The sequence below is a fragment of the Danio rerio genome, chromosome 24, assembly GCF_049306965.1.
Source record: "Danio rerio strain Tuebingen ecotype United States chromosome 24, GRCz12tu, whole genome shotgun sequence".
NCBI lineage: Eukaryota > Metazoa > Chordata > Actinopteri > Cypriniformes > Danionidae > Danio > Danio rerio.
Genome location: NC_133199.1, coordinates 2282501 through 2307363, shown reverse-complemented (window position 1 = coordinate 2307363; position 24863 = coordinate 2282501). Strand labels below are relative to the sequence as shown.

The following is a 24863-nucleotide window of genomic DNA, read 5'->3' as shown; positions in this document are numbered from 1 at the left end:
AGCTCTTCTGCTCAGAGATGTACAGTGTGAATGTACAGTCAGATTGACATCTAATTTCACAGTACAGATTACATGTCACGACTCGCCAGAAACAGAGAAGTGTTCGTCTTCTGTCCCTTCAGACCCGTGTCTTTATTTTCCTGCTTTTCTTTCTTTTGCGCCAGCATTGTCACTTCATCATGCGCTCTCTCAGGCAAGCCTTAACACGCACACTCAACGGCTATTAATGAGCGCTCGCCCTCTGGAAATATATGCCTATCATCGCTGTCTGAAGTTTGCATCGCAGAAGCTGATGTTGTCGCAGTCTTGTGGCGAAAGATTTAAAGACAAACCAACCGTAAACACTTTCTGCTCCTAATTAGGGTGCCAACAATAATAATAATTACGCCTGTGAAGTATTAATTAATACCATCAGTTATGCTTGATGATGTGTAAAGCATGCCCTGTGTGCTCATCATGATGTTTCTTTAATCTAAAGTTTAAAAACCAGTTCTTTTGTTACCGAACGGAGTGTGTTTGACGGTTTTTACAGTAATTATTGGTGCTTAATAATGAATAATCATTTAGATTACAGTGACTTCAGACAGACCTGCAGTCGTACTTGTTGAACAACTAATGTATAGGACAGAAAAGCAACAGTTCTCAGGATTGGTTCACGGAAAACAATACTATAGTAATTTATAGTAAATACTGCATTGACTTTGAACCATATTGTATTAATGCTGAATAAATTATACGTTATTGCTGTGAAGTCAAAGACTGGTTCAGCTGTTTGCTCAGTTCTGACTCAGACAAACAGCAGCGCAAACACACTGAACAAGAACAAGTGTCTTCTTGTACTCAGTCAGCTCGCAGACGTCTTGTGTTGTAAAGATCATATCAGAGATCAGCGCTGAACTGATGTTATCTCCAGTGGAGGAAGTGATGTCGGAGATCTCTGTGTTTAATTTTTGACAGGAATGAGTTTGTGTCTGTGAGGAATAGAAAACAGTGTAATTTATTCTTGCAATATTTAGCTTGAATTTAGTTGTATTATCTTTCAGTTTCTAAATATGTTTGGCGACTAAAATATTATTCTAATAAATATATATCTGTTTAATAAATCTGTTTTGTTTAAATGCAGTAAAATACACTGAGAAGTGGAGAGAAATATTCATTTTCAGAATGTACTCAATGCTTAGCGCTATATATACAGTAAAATATTACAGACAGATTTGGAGCATCTTTACTAACTAATATTGATATTATTATTGTTTGACAATACTATGTTTTACTTAATTTTATTTAAATAAATGCAAAACAGTGAATTAAATAAATAAATGAATAGATTAATAAAAATAAATAAAATTAAATAAATAAATAAATAAAATTAAATAAAAAAATAAATAAATAAAAATAAATAAATAAAATTAAATAAATAAACAAATAAATAAACAAATAAATAAACAAATAAATAAACAAATAAATAAATAATGTTTGTTTTTGTATTTATAGGTAAAATATTTAAATTCAAATAAGGTGTTGTCAAAAAAAAAACTAAAAAATTTAAACTAAATGATATTTTTTATACTTCTCATAATTTTAATGACTATTTTTCCATAATACATTCCTTAGGGTGGACTAATTACTGCACCTTGATCTTACGTTATTTTAAAGATTCAGTTTAGGGCTATATATGAACACATTTTTTTAATAAATATTTTTGTATTGCATCAAAGTATTCATTTAAAAGAGATTTAAGAGGTATACTCATTTATGATGTGCACCTTATATATACACTTTTCAAATATTTCCCAAATGATGTTATGAAATTAAAATATAATATGCTAGAATATTTTTTTCTTCTGGAGAAAATCTTAAATGTTTTTTTTATTTTTCGGCTATATGCAGTTAAAAAGTTTTTTCTAAACCATTTTAAGGTCAATATTATTAGCCCCCTTAAGCAATATTTGTTTTAGAGTGTCTCCAGAACAAACCACTGTTATACAATGACTTGCCCAATTACCCGAACTTTACCCTAATTACCCTATTTAAGCTTTTAAATGTCACTTTAAGCTGAATGTAGTCAAATATTATGTGCTGTCATCATGGCAAAGATAAAAGAAATCAGTTATTAGAAATGAGTTATTAAAATTATTATGTTTAGAAATGTGTGGCAAAAATCTGCTCTCCGTTAACAGAAATTGGGCGAAAAATATATTCAGGATAGCTATTAACTCTGACTTCATCTGTATTTTTAATTTTTCTATTGTTTTTTAAATTTTAGACCCCATTTGTCGAGTTTAGAATTTTCTCCCATGCATTTTGCCATGCAGATCATTAAACAGTTTGTCTAGTAAATGTAAGTTGACGTGAGGAGGGTATATTTAGTGTTCTCCAAGATAAAGTGTCTCCCCGGCAGGTCTCTTGCCTCAGGTGTGCGTCTCACAATGGCTCTTTGATACAGTCGGTGCTTTACAGCCATCCAGAGTGTCATGACACGTCGCCCAACCACCTCGATTTCACACAGATAAAGTGTGCGGTTGGTTCTGGAATGATTTGTAAAGATCTTCAGCATTGTTGCGCTTTCATTAAGCATTTTGCTCTTTTGTGAATTCACTTCCTCGCCGTTCGCCCTGGAGAAAGTCAAAGGTTTGACAATGGAGCGTCTGTCTGGCTCCTTAAAATGCTTCTGTCTGGTAATTTACCTGTTGTGATTTAATTACTGAAGCTTTTATCATTCTAGATGTTGTTATAAATACAGTTGAAGCCCTTCTGAATTTCTGTTTAATAATGAATATTTTTTCACCATATTTCTAAATATGATAGTTTTTATAACTAATGACTAATAACTGATTTCTTTCATCTTTGCAGTGATGACAGCACATAATATTGACTAGATATATTTCAAGATTTTGGGCTTAAAGGTGCTGTATGTACGTTTTAGGCTCTTCAAAAGCATAGAAATAATATGTTTGCAAATATTTCAGAAACATGCTCAGTGAACATTCTTGTTCACTATGTTTCTGCACCTCGGGTTGCCTTGATGGAAAACAGCGTGTTTTATTCATTCAGAAAGGCTCTCTATGCATGGGCTTTTTGCACCAGACGAAACACGACATTTGAATACAGGCATTCAGAAGCACAGAATAGTGCACTCACTGCACTCCAGCCAAATACTAAGGTTTATAATATAGTTCATTCATATTAAAGCATGTAAACAGATTAGAGCTTTCATAGGCGTGAGCGTCGCTGAAGCAGCAGTGCCGCAATAGTTTCAGCGCTGGGTCTATTTTTGCCGTGCTGCTCACGCTCAATTTAAATAACTGCATTGATAATGACCAAAAACAAGTAGCAATTTTACCCAATAAATGCATCAATAATATCCTCTGACTTATATATAGTCGGTCAAATGAACGATTAAAAACTGCAACAAATATTTTTTTAGGCCCGAACTACAAAACTAAATGTAAAACAATATTAGTATCAGTTTTGCTTAGTGAGTTGCACACTAGTTTGATCATGCATAAATATCATTATAACTGTACTGTATAATTATAAATATAACTAGGCCTACATCTTCCTGACAATCAAAAACAAATGACATAATTTCACAAGCGATTGTCTTTTGAGTGCACCAGACATGAATGACACTCCTCATAGAGCTTGAGAAGCAGACGGTACTGTATGATCTATATCATTTGTAAGATAAAGACTTACAGGTTAAGGAAACAGCATAGGAGGAAGTCGCCGGGGGCCTGAAAAGTAAAAAAAAGTGTGTGTGTGTGTATATATATATATATATATATATATATATATATATATATATATATATATATATATATATATATATATAGTAACACTTTACAATAAGGTTCATAAGTTAATACATGTACTAACATGAACTAACCATGAACAACACACACACATCATTTATTAATCATAATTGAACATTTACTAATGCATTATTAACATCCAAGTCCATGCTTGTTAACATTAGTTAATGCACCATGAGTTAACATGAACTAACAATCAACTACTGTATTTTCATTAACTAACGTTAACTAACATCAACAAATGCAGTAGTAGATGTATTGTTCATTGTTTGTTCATGTTAGTAAATGCATTAATTAACATTAACTAATAAACCTTATTGTAAAGTGTGACCATTAATATATATATATATATATATATATATATATATATATATATATATATATATATATATATATATATATATATATATATATATATATATAGAGAGAGAGAGAGAGAGAGAGAGAGAGAGAACTAGGTAGAATAGACAGAGATAGAGTGATCTGTGCAGCAGCTGCCACTAAGCTGCGCGCTGCAGACACAGTTGGTGTGAAAGGCAAACACCTGCGTGCTGCTTCTGCTCGACATATGTGCTGCGCATGCGTAAGCCGGTAGATCAGCAAAAAATCTGATACAGTCACAAAATCGGAATTGACCATCAAGATCTGCAGTGTAAACGCAACCTTGAAGGCTTAACTAGGTTAATTGGGTAAGTTAGGGTAATAGTCATTGTATAACAGTGGTTTGTTCTGGAGACAATTAAAAACAACAAACTATTGCTTAAGGGAGCTAATAATATTGACCTTAAAATGGCCTTTTTTTTAAAAAAAAAGACTTTCTCCAGAAGAAAAAACAAAAATACAAAAAAAAAAAGAAAAATACTGTGAAAAATTCCTGATTCTGGAGTGCGAATAATTCTGACTTTAACTGTATATTGCAGAAAAAAAATATTGCATTCTCAGATTTTTTGCAATATTGCATAGCCAAAGTATGATATCAATGCTTTACACGTTCAAAGCACGATAAATTTAATTGTTTGATGATCAGCAAATATCTGCTGCACAACTGAGGATTGCATCTGAGAGAATGACTGAAATCAAAGGAGACGTGTTCATGAAAAAGCAATATTTGCACAACTCTGCATTTGGCAGCGGACACCGTTTCAGTCTTTCCTCCTCTGGATGGAGATGGATGAGTCCTGAGCTGCTCTTATTGCTGTAGTGAAGCCCGGATTTGTTCAGCGCTGTGATTCAGTATTACTTCATTGAGTTATTAATGACGTGTTGACAGAAGCGTCCTGTCTATTCTTCCTTTTGGAGGAGCGTCTATTCTTGCAGTGGGAGGTTATTACAATCCATCACCACTAATCTAGAGCGTCGGCCTCCTTTTGAGGCACGTGAGCGGATGAAAACTGATGCGTTTGTGGTGAACAAAGACCTGTTTGTTCTGTAGGTTTGACGGTGTGGAGTAAAAAAATTGAGCAAATAGATAATATTTTGCGATATTTTGTTATTCTGCGACATACAGTTGTAATCAAATGTTTATTTCTTTTCAAATATTTGCCCAATGATGTTGAACAGATTCAGGAATTTTCCACAGTATTTCCTATAATATTTTTTCTTCTGGAGAAAGACTTATCTGTTTTATTTCGGCGTCTCCTGATCTGACCCCTTTAGACTTTTATCTTTGGGGTTACCTCAAGGCAACTGTCTATGGTGTAGAGATACAAGATGTGCAGCACCTGAAACTATGGATACTGGAAGCCTGTGCTGGCATTTCTCCAGCGGTGCAGCTATCAGTGTGTGAAGAGTGGGAGGGGAGGGCTGCATTGACAATCCAACACAATGGGCAGCACATTGAACACATTTTATAAGTGGTCAGAAACTTGTAAATAACTCAGGAAAGAATAAAGTTCTGTTAAAATCAAACACACCATTGCTTTTCTTGTAAAATTAATATAAGTTTGATGTGTCACATGACCCTCTTCCTATTGAAATAACAAAAGTTGAATCTAAGATGGCCGACTTAGTCACCACCCATCTTGAAAAGTTTGCCCCCTCACATATACTAATGTGGCACAAACAGGACGTTAATATCACCAACCATTCCCATTTTATTAAGGTGTATGCAAATACAGTAAATGGCCCACCCTGTATATATATATATATATATATATATATATATATATATATATGTCAGGTCCTCTGTCTGGTCACCTGGGTTTGTTTCTGTTTTGCATTTGTTTACATGTATTCTAGCACGTGTTGTATTTTGATCGCTCTCTCGCCACATGCTTTCTTTGACCCGTCTCCACCCATCTTCCCACTCATACCTATTATTCAATTAAACCAATTTCACTCACCTGTCTTGCTGTAATTTCCCCTCTATTTAGTTCGCTCTCCGCTTGTTGTCATTTGTCAGATCGTTGTCGTTTGTTTGTAGTCAGCATACTCTCAGTTTCGCCCAGTCCAGTCAGTTCCTGTTGTTTCGTGTCTGTCTTCTGGTTAGTTATCCCATTTATTTGTCGCTGTTTTGACCCCTCTCTGTCATCTCCTGTTTCTGTTTTGTTTATCCACCGTGGTTGGCCAATTGTCTCCAATCTCTGGGATTGGTTTTCCCCTCCATCACCTGTCCCACTCTTCTTCTCCCTCTCAGCTCTGCCGCCCGCCTGATCCAGTTTACCACCGTATCGCCCCCTGCTGAGTAAACTTGAAACTACACCCAGAGAGACTTTTTTTTCCCCTCTACGGAGTGGTTTTTGTTGACTGTTTTGGAGCTCTTTCTTCTGATTGATCTTGAATTTTGTTTTCGTTTTATTTTGTTTATTCTATGTTCTTGAGACCCCCTTCAGGATCCCAGTACGATTTCTATCCTCTTCGGAGCAGTTTTTGTTGAAAATTTGATTTTGAATTTTTGTCCCTGTGCTTAAGCCCATTTGGTTAATTTTTGTTAGGAATAAATTTTTAGGAGAGACCTGTACTTGTGTCCGTTCTGTTTCCTGACAATATATATATATATATATATTCTTCAAAAACAACCGCCTGGATCTACTCTATCCCACTTATTACATGGCTACTTGAAACAAAACGTTAAAATAAGACACAAAGCACATTGATCTGAGGCTTAATATTAATTCCTGAATTGAAGACAAAGCTGACAAACTAAAATGGCTGAATGGAGCATACACTAACTTCATTATTCAATCACAAGGTGGCGCCAAACAGTCAATAATATGAATATGGATGTGAATGTATTCACTAATGGTCAGGATGATTTGTAGCTCCCAGATGATCCAGTGTTATTAGTTTCTAGTTGTTATCTGGGAAAAACATATTGTGCAATGTTATGACTGACCAATTAGAATCAAGCAATCCTGACAGCCATGAGTTAATATGTGATATCCCACAGCTCTGTTCAGCATCATAAGGAACTACTGTCAGCTTGCATGATTGTGTGTGTGATCATGATTACTCTATTTTAGATTCAGGCTGAAGTATTTGTCTCTTTTCTCTCGGTAGCAGACACCATCTTCTGCTCGACCTTTTATTTTCCCTTCAATAAGTTCATCCTTCATTTTCATCACTCCTCCCTCACTCAGTGATAGGACAATGTCTTCATTTCTCCATGGACACAGTTCCTGTCTTAAATCACACAAACCCTGCTTCATAAATTATTTCTGCCTCTCCTTCTCATTTCACCCCCGTCTCCATCCATCTTCTGGCGATTATCGGCTCCATTGATGTTAAATCCGCATGTGAGTCCCTGGATGTGGGAGAAGCGTGTCGTCTCAGCAGCCGATCTGCTCAGATATTTGCTGAATCTTGTTCTGGGTTTGTGGCCAGAAAATGTCTTCCAGATTAACTCTGTTAAAGCTTGGATGAACTTGTTGACATTTGTTTCAGAGTTGTTCTTTTGGATGGGTCGTGTTCCTCTGATTGTGGCTTATGATTCAGCGGAATTATGTTGCGGTTGGTGAAGTATTAGGATGGATGATTGTTTGTGCTTTCAGTATTGCTCTTAGTCTAATCAGGCTAAGTGGAATTAATTAGTTTCATGTTTCAATGGCTTTGTGTTGTTCTCGGTTCATTACAAAATATTTTGGGGATGAATAGTCTGTTCTGTCTGTGAATAGTAACATTGTTTGTAAGATTTTTTTGTTCAAGTTTTGAATTTTTTTTAATTTAATTAGCATTAAGCTAAAAGCTAATGAAAAACTTAACCTTAAAAGTTTGCCCATCCATCCACCTATCCAACCTCCCACCCATCTATCCATCCACCCACACATCTATCAATCAATTCACCCACACATCCATCCATCCATAAATCTATCCATACACCCACCCACCCACTCATGCATCCATCTATCCATCCATACACCCACCCATCCATCTATCCATCCATCCACCCACACATACATCCATACAGCCACCCAATTAACCATCCATCCATCCATCCATCCATCCTCCCACACATCCATTTTTACACACATACATTTATACACCCACCCACCCAACCAGCCAGTCAACCAACCAACCATCCATTTATCCATCCATCCATCCACCCATCCATCCATAAATTCATCCACCCGCTCTACCATACATCCAATACACTCAACCATTTATCCAGAAACCATCCAACCACCCACAAATCCACCCATACACCCATCCATCCATAAATCCATCCATACACCTACCTATCCACTCAATCATCCATCCATCCCTCCACCCACCCACATATCCAGCCATAAATCTATTCATAGACCTACCCACCCACTTAACCATCCATCCATCCATCCATCCAACCACACATATATTCATACATCATCCATAGTCCCACCCACCCATTCAACCATCCATCCATCCATCCATCCATCCATCCATCCTTCCACTCAACCATCCACTTAACCATCCATCCATTCGTCTATGCATCCATAAATCCATCCTTACACCCACCCACTCAACCATCCATTCATATTAGTAAAATGGTAGCAATGTGCTAAAAAGTTAGCAGCATTATTAGCATGTTAAAACAAACTAAGATCGTTGTATAATTTTCTTAGTCGCACATTATTTATGTTAAATATGCTGCTTTCTAAAACAAGCTAGCAACATTTTAGCAAGAATTTAAGCAATTACTTTTTTAACTTAACCTTAAAAAAAGATTTCATTGATGGTAAAAGACAAGTAATATAAGTTAAAAAGCCTAATGTTAGCAACATGCTAATAACATGTTAAAACATGTTAGCAGTGTGTTAAAAGCATGCTAAGAGTTTCTGTCTGATGTCACAAGGCGCCCATAACATTTGACATATTGAAGAGACTATTCCTGATCTGATAAGTTACTCAAGTGTAAAAGATTTTGTGCGTGACCCTTTTTTCTGATTGAAAATCCTGTTTTACTTGAAAATGCGTCAGATTAGGCATGAACAGTGCAGTGAGAGATCTAAACCGCTCTTTACTCTGGTCAGACGGCCCACATACACTGGCAAGCGTTCGGCTCTACTCTGATTGGCTCTCCACCGGTGTGCGACCCCACTTTTCCCTGTTTTCATCTTGTTCGTCAGCAGGCTTTGAAGCTCTGCCAGAGTGTGTGATGCCAAGCTGATGTGGGCCGATCAGCTCTGCCCAAATATGAGATTACAGCACTTCAGATGAGCCGAGACTGAGAGACATTACATTCACTGGCTGATCATCATGTTTAGTTCAGTCAGAGATCTGGCATTAACGGCTACTGCTGTTGTAATGATCCTTTCATTATTCCCTACTGTCCTAATTTGTTTTGTCATGCTAATGATGTTGCTATTTCTTCTTCTTTATTAAAATGTCTGACTTTTCCAAGACTCAAACTCCTTCAGATTTGTCTGACTGATGATTTTTCTGAAGATAGCAGTGAACGCATAAAAGAAACCCCATAATATCTGTATATTCATCCATCCATCTACGCTTTCGTCCATCCAACCATCCATCTATCTGTCCATCCAACCATTCATCCACCCACACATCGATCATCCATAAATCCATCCACTCATAGGTCCATCCAGTCATCCACCCTTCCATATGTCTATGCTTCCATCCATCCATCCATCCATCCATCCATCCATCCATCCATCCATCCATCCATCTATCATTGTAAACCCATCCACCCAGACATCCATCCATTTATCCACCCTTTCATGTACTTACACTTACATCCATCCAACATTCATTATCCCATCCATCTAGTCATCCATCCATCTATCTGTCCATCCAACCATTCATCCACCCACACATCGATCATCCATAAACTCATCCATCCTTTTACACATCGATCCATCAATTCTTCCTTCCATCAATCCATCCATCCATCCATCCATCTGTCCATCCAACCATTCATCCACCCACACATCCATTATCCATTAACTCATCCATCCTTTTACACATCGATCCATTTATCCTTCCGTCCATCCATCCATCCATCCATCCATAAATCCACCCACACATCGATCATCCATAAATCCATCCACTCATAGGTCCATCCAGTCATCCACCCTTCCATATGTCTATGCTTCCATCCATCCATCCATCCATCCATCTATCATTGTAAACCCATCCACCCAGACATCCATCCATTTATCCACCCTTTCATGTACTTACACTTACATCCATCCAACATTCATTATCCCATCCATCTAGTCATCCATCCGTCCATCTGTTCATCCAACCATTCATCCATACACACATTCATCATCCATAAACCCATCCATCCATTTACACATCCATCCATTCATCCATACATCCATCGACACATCGACCATCTACCGTCCACTCATACATCCATCTGCTTATCCACCCATTCATCTGTTTACACTTACATCCATCCATCATCCATAATCACATCATCCATCCATCCATCCATCCACACATCTATCATTGTCAACCCATCTTCCCAAACATCCATCCATTTATCCACCCTTCCATCCCCTTACACTTCCATCCATCCATCCATCCATCCATCTATCCATCCATTCACACACACACCCACCCATCCATACCTCATGCACCTACACATCAATCTATCCATAAACATCCATTCATCTACACGTTCATCCATCTTTCCACCCACACATAAACCCATTTATCCACCCATTCATCCACTCACCCCTGTAATTCATCCGACATGCATATTTGTAAATGTCCTTCAGTAAATACATCTATATTGAGTGATTTTTCTCAATATTTAGATGTTTTTAAATCCTCAGTTTGCATATTTTTGAATATTGTATCTGGTCCAAATGTTGTTGAGTTTTTCTAACAAACCATACATTGGTGGAAAGTTGTTCAGGTTTCATATAATTAATGAATTAAAAACTGACCCTTATGACTGTATTTGTTGTCCTGGATCACATTTCACTGGTGCCTCAGAGGTAAGCACCTCACAGCAAGAAGGCCACTGGTTCGAGTCCCCGCTGGGCCAGTTGGCATTGTTTGGAGTTTGAATTAGGTAAACAAAATTGGCTGTAGTGTATGAGTGTGTGTTTAAATGAGTGTGTATGGGTGTTTCCCAGTACTGGATTGTGGCTGGAAGGGCATCCTCTGCGTAAAACATATGCGGAATAGTTGGTGGTTCATTCCGCTGTGGTGACCCCTGATAAATAAGGGACTAATCTGAAGTACAATGAATTAATTTATCAGATTTCACTTAAAAACAGTCTGAATGTACTCGGTCTCTCCGTCTGTTTCAGGACCCGGGCTACTGGATACAGGTTCATCGGCTAGAACACGGAGACGGAGGCATTTTGGACCTGGATGATGTGCTGTGTGATGTAGCTGATGATAAAGACAGGGTGAGTCCAAAATCTGCTTTAATATTACAGAGAGACGTCGATCACTCTCTCTCTCTCATTTGAATTTCAGTGTGAAAAGAGAACTCAACTGGAAGACTTTATTACAGCTTTAATAACTTTGTTTGTTTTGAGCATTTAAAACTTTGCATGGTGCATAGTAAAGCCCAAAGCCTCATCTTTCCAAAGATAGCTAAACTGAGAATGTAGACCAAATTATTCAGCAGCTGTTACTGTTTTAGTTTGGGAAGGTTTTTTTTTTTAAAAAAGTGCCTCTGAGGACACAAATATAGGGCTCTATTTTGACGATCCATTTGCAAAGTCCAAAGCGTCTGAATCCACTTTTGCTATTTTAAGGATGAAAAAAATCCACTTTGCGCCGTGGCGCATGGTCTAACAGGGTTAAGCTTATTCTCTTAATGAGTTATAGTTGTGTTTTGAGAATAAACCAATCAAGAGTCTCATCTCCTATTCCTTTTAAGAGCCAGTAGCGTTGCGCCATAAGCTCATATGCTATTTACTTGACGGACTTTGTATGTGGAAAACAGTTAAATCTGCGGCACGAGAATGAGAGATGAGCCTCCTCATTCTTTACTTTCACTTTTACTCTCGTGGATAGGGAAACATGTTGCACACACAGACATCGATTAGCCTATAAAAAATTATTTCGTTAATAAATGCAAAGATTTGTTTCAAAACTATTTCTAAGTTTCTAAATTTCTAAATCTAAATTCAGTTCTAATTTCCAGCAATCGAATAAATAAACAATAAAGAAGTGTGCACAAAAAGTTATTTCCAAATACACATGCTGTGCCCCATATGGTCTAAACTAACGCCCTCTGCGCTGGACTTTAGACCTCCTCTAAGCTGATCTTTTAAACAGTCTATTCTGGTTTCTCAAAATAGCAACGCGCCAGTAATGCGCCTCAACACGCCTCCTTATTTAGAGATGAACGCCTTTAGGTGCACATTTAGGTGCACATATGAGGACCCAACTGTTTTTCCTCTTAAAGTCCGTCAAATTTGCTATTTAAACAGTGAGCTGCAAAACGTCAAAACGACTCTTGCGTCGAGCTGAAACTAGCAAACAACAATTGCGTCGCTCCTTGTGCCCAATTGCGCCAGGTGTATGATAGGGCCCATAGTCTCAGGCCGTACTCACACTAGGTACAGTTGCCTCCAACCGGGCCAAAGCACGCTTGTCCCCCTCCTGTCTCCCCCGACGGCCCGCACTCACACCACAAATGGGCCTCGGCACGCTTACGTCATCGCTGCTGCGCTGTTCAGTGAGAAGCACTCTCTCACTCAGCAGCACAGTGGAGATTTCTCTAGTTATATCGTGTCAGTCGTTTGATATGCAGTGACATGCAGTCAAATATTTTGCCAAACAGTCCTTAGGGATGCGGTGACATGCAGTCAGATATTTCACCGAACAGATCCGCCACTTTTGGCGCTCAAAAACAATCATAAAGCTCTCGTGCTGCAGGAATGAGGAGGTCTGCTGAAGGCGCGCAGCTGACGTGAGTGGTTTGCGTCTTTAATAAACTACGGCAGTTTGCGTTCACTGAACAGTAAGAATGATTAATAAATCCATATGAAACAGCCCCTTAAAAGTCACGTCTCGCTTTCAGTTTTGGGCTTTGGCGCGTTTTGCACTCACACACAAGCGTACCGCGCCAAAGCCCAAGTGAACCGCGCCCAGGCACACCTCTTCCAACAGGGCCAGGGCCAGCCAAGTGAACCGTGCCTGAGCCCGATTCAGCGCACTCACACTTCTCAAACGATCAAGGAAACGGGCCTGGGCACGGTACGGATGGCATAGTGTGAGTAAGCCCTCAGAAAAATCTACATGTCGTGAGACGTTTGGCTTTCAAGAATTTTCTAGGTTATTACACGATTTCATGTGTTTGTATGTAAAAAAAACAACAACTATTGACCACATTGCAATTTTATTAGTAATAATTAGTTATTGAGTGTGTGATCAGCTGTATGTGTTTCACAGTTTGCTCTGTGTTTAGTGTCAAATGTGGCCCTTTCTGCAGCCGTCATGTCATTTCGTGATCTCAAACGCTGAGCCGTTTTTGAATATGCTTTGTTGAATGTTTTGAATAACGGGAGGCAGGGTTCATGATAAAGTTGATCATAAGATATCAGGTTTCTCTAATTTGCTTTTAAGCCCAGAGAGAGAAAGACAGAAAGGAGGAGTGTCAGAAGCACATCTGGACTTCTGTGTTTCTTCTTGTTATTGTGGTTTTGCATCTGGATGAGTTTCAGATTCAAGTTTTGTAGTGGAACATTCACTCTGCTGTTGTAGTTACTGTAAAGTATTACTAGTGGTGTCCCAAAAGTGTCAAAACCATTGATGTTTATTAGCACTTTGACTGTACAACATCTTAAATATACATAAAATAAAAGCACCAATTTTAAAATTGCTTCTTAATTTTTTCCCCTTCCCAAAATAAACAGGGTGACACAGTGGCTTAGTGATTAGCACTGTTGCCTCAAAGCTCCACTATTTAAAGCTCCAAAGGTGAGGCCCCAAAATTATTCTGCTTAGGGCCCCCAAATGTACAGTGCCGGCCCTGCACACAACTGATTTGTCCCTCCAGGATTTATGGCTGCAGTTTGTTCATTAGCGTAGCTGCTAATGTTGTCAAGCTCTGATGAATGTTGTTTAGCCTGCAAGCTAATTTGCCGCTTTGCTCCCGCTAGGCTTTGGTGACGTTTGACTGCCTGGAGCCGCTTTTGTTTCTGGTGATTTATAATCGTCCTCTCAGCGCGACCACATTTATTAAACCGTGCTAGCTCAATTAGTAAACGACACACTCTGGCTGCTTGGTCAAATCCATATTACGAGGCTAATTAGCATTAGCGTTGTTAGGTGTTTGACTTTGAGAGCGGAAGATATTGTCTGCTTGATATCGATTAATGAAGACACATTGTGCTGAAAAAAACAGCATGATACATAGTTTCTGGTCTGTAGCCCCTGCTGAAAAATCCAGCTTCAACCAGCCTAGGCTGGTTGGCTGGTTGTAGCTGGTTGACCAGGCTGGTTTTAGAGGGGTTTTGGCCATTTCCAGGCTGGTTTCCAGCCATTTCCAGCCTGGCCTTAGCTGGTCAGGCTGGGAGATGACCAGCTAAAACCAGCTTGACCAGCCTAGCCAAGCTCGGAGTCCAGCCAAAACCAGCTATATCCAGCTTAAACCAGGCTGGTCAAGCTGGTTTTAGCTGGATTTGGCTGGTCATTTTCCAGCCTGACCAGCTAAGACCAGGCTGGAAATGGCTGGAAACCAGCCTGGAAGTGGCCAAAACCCCTCTAAAACCAGGCTGGTCAACCAGCTAAAACCCGCCAACCAGCCTAGGCTGGTTTAAGCTGGATTTTTCTGCAAGGGCATGATTTAAAGGGGACCTGTTATGCAAAAGGGTGGCATGGTGGTTAGCACTGTCGCCTCATAGCAAGAAGGTCGCTGGTTCGAGTCCCGGCTGGGCCAGTTGACATTTTTGTGTGGAGTTTGCATGTTCTCCCCATCCAAACACATGCACTATAGGGGAACTAAGGTGGCCGTAGTGTATGAGTGTGTGTGTGTGAATGAGTGTTTCCCAGTGCTGGGTTGCAGCCGGAAGGGCATCCGCTGCGTAAAACATATACTGGAACAGTTGGCGATTCATTCTGCTGTGGCGACCACTAAAATAGAGACTATTCCGATGTTTAATTGAATGCATTATTACTTCAGTGGAAAGCTATTTTTTTCTGTGTATTTTAAGTACTTTTGGCTTCATAGTTCAGTGCTTTTCTCTGGACATCTCGTTCTGATTTAATTATATTATGTTATCCTCCAGGAAGCAGAGTACTGTGTGAACCCTGTCAGATACTCTGCTCTGTCCTTCTGTAGGTTTCTGCTTCTGGACGCTGAATGTTTTTCCAGGTGTCGTCATGTCACTGTAACCTTGGCCTTGTGTGCCAGATGTAATTTTCCATGATGAATGTAGGATCTTTACAGTATATCCAATAGACCTGCTGAAAACACCAGCATGGCAGTTGTGTAGGCTACTTTATAGCCAGTTTGGTTCTCAATATTTCATTGATACATGCACAGTTGAAGTCAGAGTCCTCCTGAATTTTATCAGCCCTTCTGTATATTTTCCCCCAATTTCTCTTTAACAGAGAGAAGAGTTTTTCAACACATTTGTAATCATATTAGTTTGAAGTGAAAAATATTATAAGTGAAGTTACATTTCTGACAAACACTTGAGCTGATTGGCTAATCACAGTGTCCCGGGTTCAGCTGGACCAATCAGAGCACACTGGGCTTTTAGAAAGGCAGGGTTTAAATAACATCTAAACTCAATCAAATGTTTCAGACAGCTTTAGAATAGAGCTGCTGTCATAATAAACAGCATGTTGAAAATAATGTTTCTGAAAATTAAACAATGCTATTAACCTAGTTCACCCAACTCAAAAAATTATAATCTTTTCAACTAGTATTATATGTATCAAACATCAGAAAAACACATTCTTACAGAGGCAGATATTTCGCATTAACACATTTGCTTTGAGTGTTTCGGGGCTTGAAGGTGCAGTATGTAAGTTTGACACCCAGTGGTTGAACTAGGTATTGCATTCCTGGATCAAAACAAACGCAAGCGCAGGTTGCCAGATGGAGGACCAAACAAACCGAGTCTGATTATCGAGCCCAAAGGCTGATTTAATTCGTGTTCTAAATTAAAGCAACGGCACCCGATAGAAGGAATATTCTCCATAATAAAAGGAGGTTTTGTTCTAACCAACATTTCGAATTGATATTTTAGAAGCGGCTTCTGTTTCTCACAGCTGAAGAACAGAATAAATGACAATGATCACCTCAGGAACACCTTATGTGCTTTATTCAGTGACTACGTTTACATGAAAACCAATAATTCAACTTTCATGCAATTAATACAATACTCTGATTAAGAGTTAACCATGTAAACAACGGTTTTTGATTCATTTAATCAGATTAATAGGTTTAATATATATTAATTAGATTATAAACATTACTATTTCGCTGGAGTGCAGTGAGTGTACTATTCTGTGCTCCTGACTATAATTACATTTCTGTCCTGTTTCGTCTGGTGCAGACAGCCAAAATGCTGATCATTGCAAATCTCATCATGTAGCGTGTTGTTAGGAGTTACAATGTTACCCACTCTCTTAATGTTTACGTTCATAATATTCATATTATTTGATCATTAATAACCTCATGTGGAACTCTGAATCTGTGTCTCATTTCGGAGTCTGCTACTGTCCACCGTTTTCCTCTAAGGCAACCCGGGGGGCTGAAATATCATTGGCTAAAGTGGCATTGGGCGGGTTTAATGACCAAATCAAAGACAGCCATTTCGGCACGTATCGCACATTTTCAAAGCAGAATATCTGACTTCAGCATTGTTTTTCAAATAAACAAGAATGTTTACTTAGCATGTTTCTGATAATCTGCAAACATATTATGGTGTTTTTCTTCTTTAGAAGAGTCAAAAACTTACATACAGCAGCTTTAAAGACGATCTAACTCTGTGCAAATGCACAATAAAAAGAAAGCATGAAATAGTAAAAGGCTCTGGGCATGGAGTGTGTGTGTGTGTGTGTGTACTGTGTGTTTGTGATTGTGTGCAGATGTGTTTTGGACGACTCTTCAAAGGACGCGAGCACAATGCATTATTCAGAACGCCATCTCAAAGGTTTGAAGTGTAAATATTCAGCACGTCCAGACACACATTTGATTGGCTTTATGTGAACTGTGACAGGAAATGGACACACACACACACACACACACACACACACACACACACACACACACGCACACGCACGTCAGAACCGAGGGTCCTTTACCAGAGCACAACCAGTCGAACTAGCTAGCTAGAGAACTAGAAAAACTGGATATTACTAATCAGCAAACAGAGTCACTGCTACACACGTGCACGCACACACTCACACACTACAGTTGGGCTAATAAAATAACTGTATTGTGATATACTGTGCAGCCCTACTGTGTACCTGCCATGACGTCCTATAAGAAAGGGACTCATGCTCTGCTGTGTGTGATGTCCTCCAGCCGGCTGTGGATCTGCTCATCTGCTGTAATTGTTCAATCATTCAGGCAGCTCTCTGTGCTGTGATGAAGGAGAGTTTTAGCAGGACAGTGCTGTGATTTATCAGGAGACCCTCAGCTTGACTTTAATGCTCCTAATTGGGCTGATTTGTGCTGCACTGCTCTAATGTAACCTCTGAGGATGAGGGCAACCTTCAGTCTTTTTACAGGCCTGAGATAAAGCTTTGTGGTTCTTTTCAGTGCACTAAAATAAAATTATTCATTGGCTTTATTACAAATTTTTGAGGTGTTTGCTAACAGTTTATTTGGGCTTGTAACTACCCGCCGGTTATTAAACTGTCCACGCTTCCAAATACTGATGTCCACCATGCGTTTAATTTATTGAACACCGTGAAAACTAAAAGATAAACAAATAAACAAACCAAATGTTTCACAAAAACACAATCAAAAGGACATCAAAATAAACAAATAATATATAAAACAGTTTTAGTTTACCGTGTTGGCCTGATAACCAGCTGTAGAATAAGCAAAAGCATTTAACAGGTGCTTGCATTGAGATATCACAATCTTGAGTGACCATACAAACTCTCGCAGGTTAAATCAATCAATGAGAATCATGTGACTTCCCACTCAAGCCAACCAGAAACAAAGAAATTAGTAACATAAACGAAAACACATTCAAATAATGAAATACAAATTAATCAACAAAATTACAAGCTGACCAATCAGCGTCAGCTACAGGGCTGGATATAAACTAATTAAATATAGAAATCTTCAACTTAATTAGTTTGTTTACATTTTCAGCTCACTGTGTTTGCAACCACTTACCTAAAAACTGATTTCTCTAATAAAGCAAAGAATGCTTAATAAATAACAAGTTATATTAACACAACAAACAAAAACAAATAAACGGAAAAAAGAGTTTCAATAATTTTACAGTTATCTTTTTTTCATGTTAATAAACAATATGGTAATATTTAATTTATTATTGTTATTTTATTTAGTCAATTATCTTTTATAGTGTTAATAAACAAAGATAAATGGCTATACGTGCTACGATAATATTTATTTATTTATTTAAAGTATTTAAATTATTATTTTATTCCTTCATTTATTGTGTAATTTTGTGTGTGTTAATAAACAATGCAAAAAGCTACAAAGTGCTTTGGTAATATTTCATTTTCACATTCATTCATTCATTCGTTCGTTCGTTCATTTACTTGTGTAAATTATCTTTTTGTGTGGTATTAATGCAGAAAGCAGAGTCTTCTTTTTTTCTTTCTTTCTTTCTTTCACCAATTATTGTTTTTTATGTTAATATACAATGTCAAAAAGCTTCAAAGTGCTATGGTAATATTTAATTTAATTAGTTAATTTATTTATTCATTTGTTTATTTTTTGTGTAAATTATTCTTTTCGTTTAAATAAACGATGTCAAAAAGCTTCAAAGTTCTCTTGCAATGTTTAATTTTATTTATTTATTTAATTTATTACTTAATTTATTGTGTCTATTGCATTTTTAATGATAATAAACAATGCCAAAAGCTACAAAGTGCTATACTATTTAATTGTATTTATTTATTTAATTGATCTAATTTCATTGGTTTATTCATTTATTGTGTCAATTATTGTTTTTTTTCTCGCGTTAATAAACAATATAAAAAGCTGCAAAGTGCCATGGTAATATTTCGTTTTATTACTTATTTATTTAATTATTTAATGTGTCAGTTATCTTTTTTTTCATCTTAATAAACAACGCAAAATGCTACAAAGTGCTATGGTATTTATTTGTTTATTTATTTATTGTGTCAATTGTCATTTTTAGTGTTAATAAACAAAGTTAAAAAACTTCAAAGTGCTATGGTATTATTTAATTTAATTAATTAATTTATTTATTTATTGTCAATTATCTTTTTTCTTGTTAATGAATAATGTCAAAAGCTACAATGTGCTATGGTAATGTTTAATTTAATTTAATTAATTTATTCATTTAGTAAGTTATTTATTTGTTTATTGTGTGAATTATCTTTTTTCATGTTAATAAACAATGCAAAATGCTGCAAAGTGCAATAGTAATATTATATATTAATATACAATATTATTTATTTATTTATTTATTTATTTATTTATTTATTTATTTATTTATTGTGTCAATTACCTTTTTAATGATAATAAACAATGTAAAAAAATCCATCAAATGCCATCTGCTATGGCAACATTTAACTAATTAATATATTTATTTATATTTTATTTACTTTTTAATAATAATTTTTTGTTGTTTTTGTTTTTATTGTTTTCTTTTTATTCACTCATTTATTTGTGTTATTCCAGTCAGACAGCATTGCTGCTTAATCCATCCTGCTTCAACTTAAAGTAAATGATATTGAAAAGGGCTTAACCTGCTGTTAAAAATAAAATAGAGATAAAGATAAAGATAAAGCACGAGCCATGATGAAGATGTAGACGTGCGGCTTTTAATGAAAATCCAGTATCTGTCTATTATTTCCAGAGCAGGGTGATTATCACTGATGATGATGATAATGAAGATAATAAGTCCCTGTCATGACGCAGCTCCTCATAACACTGCTGTCGGTGTGTTTGGATTTCTTGTATTTATCACATTATGGGGACCACATTTAGCAATAGCAGTAAATTTAGACCTAGTAATTCTCCAACTCAATGGTCTTGTTGTGGATTTGTGTTCGGCTACTTTTACAATGCATTTAGCTTTTATTTTGGTTTGTTTTTGTCTTTCTGTCTCGTGCTGGTGGTCTCGTGCTCACCTGTCTGTCTGTATCTGTGTGTGTGAGTGTTGTGTGGTGTTTTCTGAAGGTAATGAAGCGTTTTATGACTCTTCATCAGTGTGTAAAGTGGGCTGGAAACTATATTTCTCTGTGTGAAGAGGCTTTTCTGTGTTGTTGTGGAGACGCGGAGGAACGCTGGTCATGTGATGTGTATTGTTGAGGATGAATAGAGACATGAAGAGCCTATAAAACACCTCTCGCTGGAGGATGACTATAGATGTCACACATGCATGCATATATTAGCAGACACTGTGAAAGAGCAGCACTGATTCACATGCATTCAGTGTGAAAATGCATGTGTTAAACGATTATTTCTTACAAGTTTGACAATGTAATATGGGGGGGGGGGGGATTCATCGTTGCTGCTGATTAAATCTAATGTGAGGTGTGTCTTATAGAGAGGATGTTATGGGGTTTCTGTACTGTTTTCGCTCACTCTTGTGATTTTAGAAATGGTTTTACTGAACTCTAGTGGTTGAAAACCGTCATGAACGAAAATTCACAAAAATGTTTATATTAAATAATATAAACTATTATGTGTAGATAATGTGAATAAGTATTTGCTTTTTATTTTTATATGTATTTATTTATTTAATTTTAATGCATATTTCTATTATTTAATGATAGAAAAAAAGACTAAAATATAATGCAATTTTTTGCAAAAGGTTGTCCACATTGAGCTCAGTTGTTAATGCAATTCAAATACCAAAATAAATAAATAAATAATAAAATATTAATAATAATATTTATATAACCTAAAACAAATGTAACTGAAATTAGGCCAACATTAAAACATATAAAGGTTCAATATGCATTCATTCATTCATTTTCCTTCGGCTCAGTCCCTTATTTATCAGGGGTCGCCACAGCGGAATAAACCGCCAATCTGCAATATGCATATATTTAATTTTTAATTACATTTTCTTTTATTTTTAACCAAAATATTTAATTATTTGTAGGTTTGTTGAGACCCCACTCAAAAGCTATTTATTTATTATTAAATTAAATTAAAGTAAATTTTATTTATTACTGAAAATCTAATATTTATTTATTTATTTTTTTTTTTTTAATTTTTAACCAAAAAAATCGATATTTATATATTTGGTTTGTTCATACCCCAATCAAATGCTATTTATTTATTTATTTATTTATTTATTTATTTATTTATTTATTTATTTATTTTTAATTTTAAATTGTATTAAATTTTATTTTATTCAGTATCCAAAATCTAATATTTATTTATTTTTATTATTTATTTTTATTAATTTCATTTTATTTTATTTTTCTTGTTTCTTTCCTTTCCTTTTTTTCTTTTCTTTTCCAAAAAGAAAAAGGCAAAAATATGATATTTATTTATTTGTAGGTTTGTACAGACCTATTTTGTTTTATTTTATTTTATTTTTAACTCAATACTTATTTTGATTATAGGTTTGCATTTGATTGTTATTTGTTATTTTATTTTATTTGTTATTTTATTATTTATTTGTTATTATTGTTTATATAATTCACCTAAAAATGAATGAATGAATGAATGAAACTCTCTCTCCACTTGTCTAAATCTGAGTTTCTTTCTTCATGTTGAAGAACGCTAACCAGTAGACAGTGACTTCCTTAGTATTTTCTGTTTTCTGTAGTGTTTACGCCAGTGTTTTCCAGTGGTTTCTTTTGTGTTCAACAGAGGTTTTAATTTTAACTCATAAAGGTTTTGCATCATGCGAGTGCAAGTAAACAATGTGTAAACAAGAGGAAACAAAGGGAGCTTTCTTTACAGTTCTTTAGATCATTAAAAACTTTTTACCTTAACAAAATAACCTTTTAACAATAATTTACTGACATTTTTAGTCAAATCAAAATGATTGACGGTGGTTCATTCCGCTGTGGCGACCCCAGATTAATAAAGGGACTAAGCCTAAAAGAAAATGAATGAATGAATTAATTAATTAATAACGATTGATTCAGCATTATTGTAAAATCACCCTATGATCTTTGTTTAAAAGAGTGTGCTGTTAACAGACGTGGCCACTAGATGTCAGCATCAGCAGTGAAGTTTTAGCAGAGTCTTGTATTATTGACGTGTGTGTGTGTGTGTGTGTGTGTGTGTGTGTGTGTGTGTGTGTGTGTGTCGGAATGAAAGAATAGGCTAACTTGTACTCATGATAGCCATTAGAGTCCATTCAAAAAGAAAACACACGCACACACACACACACCAATACGCACAAACAAACACAAACGTACGCATACACAAACAGAGGCATGCACGCACACACACAAAAACGCATGCTCATACACTTAAACAAAAACGCATGCAAACAAACAAACACTCGCACAAACGTGCACAAAACCCACACAAACAGACACATACACACACACACACATACAAACACACACACAAACAAACACATGGACATATATACAAAAAACGTACACACACAAACACATACACATACACAGGCACACAAACAAACAAACACACACACACAAACATGCACACAGGCATATAAACAAACACAGAATCACACACACACACACACACACACACACACACACACACACACAAACACACAAACATGCACACAAATACAGAAACACACACACACACAAACAAACACGCACACACATACACACAAAGACTCGCACACAAACACATTCATATACATACAAACATACACGCACCATATACACATACAAACACATGCACACCAAAACACATGCTCGCACAAACAAACACAGACGCACACTCACACATACACACAATCGCACACTCTCACTCATAATTTGCACACACAAACATAAATGTATGACATACACACACAAACATACACGCACACACACCCATGAAGACATGCACGCACACACACACACACTCACAACTCTTCAAAGGCAGCTGTGTTCAGAGTGGAGGTGTGTTCATCTGCTGTGTGCTTTAGTCAATAGATCTCTCTCTCTGATCAATGCAGAGTCTGGAGCCTCACAATCACACTCAATACACCTGACCTTACTCTCTGCCTCACACACTTCTCACTTCAAGGAGAAAACACACAACACACACACACAGCACTGTACATTTACATTAAATTTAATTTAATATCCAAAATTTAATATTTATTTATTAATTTTTTTTGTTTCATTTTATTTTTAACCAAAAAATCTTTATATTTATTAATTTGTGGGTTTGTTTACACCCCAATCAAATGCTATTTATTTATTTATTCATATAATTATTATTTATTATTTAATTGAAATTAAATTACATTTTATTTAGTTTAATATCCAAAATATAATATTTATTTATTTATTTTTTGTTTTGTTTAATTTTATTTTTAACCAAAAAATCTATATATTTATTTATTTGTAGGTTTGTTTACACCCCTATCAAATGCTATTTATTTATTTATTCATTTAATTATTATTTAATTTAAATTAAATTACATTTTTTTAGTTTAATATCCAAAATCTAATATTTATTTTTTTTAAATTTTGTTTTATTTTATTTTTAACCAAAAAAAAACTAAATTAATTTATTTGTAGGTTTGTTCGTACACTAATCAAATGCTATTTATTTATTTATTCATTTATTTATTATTTATTTTAAATTAAATTACATTTTATTTTATTTAATATCCAAAATATAATATTTATTTGCTTTTATTATTTATTTTATTTTTCTTTTCTTTTCTTTTCTTTTCAAAAAAGAAAAAAACTAAAATCTGATATTTAAATCTACACATCATTTAGTCCTTTTTCTGCAACGTATGTATGTTTCATTATTTATTTATTTATTTGCAAAAGTGCTTTGTTTTCAGAATAGGTTTGTCCGTGCTTTCAGTAAATTTTCATTTATTTATTCAGCACAAACACTCTTTATAAATACCTGAAGTGCGTTTTAATTTGTCTTAGCCTTACTACGGTACAATGTCTTTAAGATTGCATTGTTATGACGTGGTTAAACCTCAGAAAGTGAACGAAAAACCAAAGTAGACCGTTTTACCTGCCATGTTTTAGAAACGGAGACTTTACCACCATCTTATAACGTACCATTTCCTATATACACTAGTATGGGATGCTAAATTGAAATGCTGATGGCTTAACCACAATCCTCTACTTACCAATGAACAAAAAACATACCATTCAGAAACATCTCACAAGAGTCGCGTCTGCATGGGTTCAGCTGTGTCCTCTTCATTTTCAGTGGCTGACTCAGGCTGATACAGCTTCACTGACATTGTTTACAGTCTATGGCAAGGCATTTTAGCATTTAAACCTGACTATGCATAAATATAATACGGCAAAGGGGTATTTCAGCGGCTTGCCATAACAGACTGACAGACAGCACGCAAGATTGGCATGACGTTTCCT

General features: G+C 36.1%; 1 protein-coding gene across 4 annotated transcripts in view; it reads left to right on the top strand.

The window, feature by feature from the left end:
- pard3aa (par-3 family cell polarity regulator alpha, a) overlaps window positions 1-24863 on the top strand; it is a 652414-nt gene that overhangs the window by 57044 nt on the left and 570507 nt on the right. For all 4 annotated transcript variants that reach the window (XM_073941362.1, XM_073941361.1, XM_073941360.1 and 1 more), the window contains exon 2: window positions 11516-11617. In XM_073941362.1, coding sequence (XP_073797463.1) covers window positions 11516-11617 — 102 coding nt within the window. The remainder of the gene's footprint in view (window positions 1-11515; window positions 11618-24863) is intronic.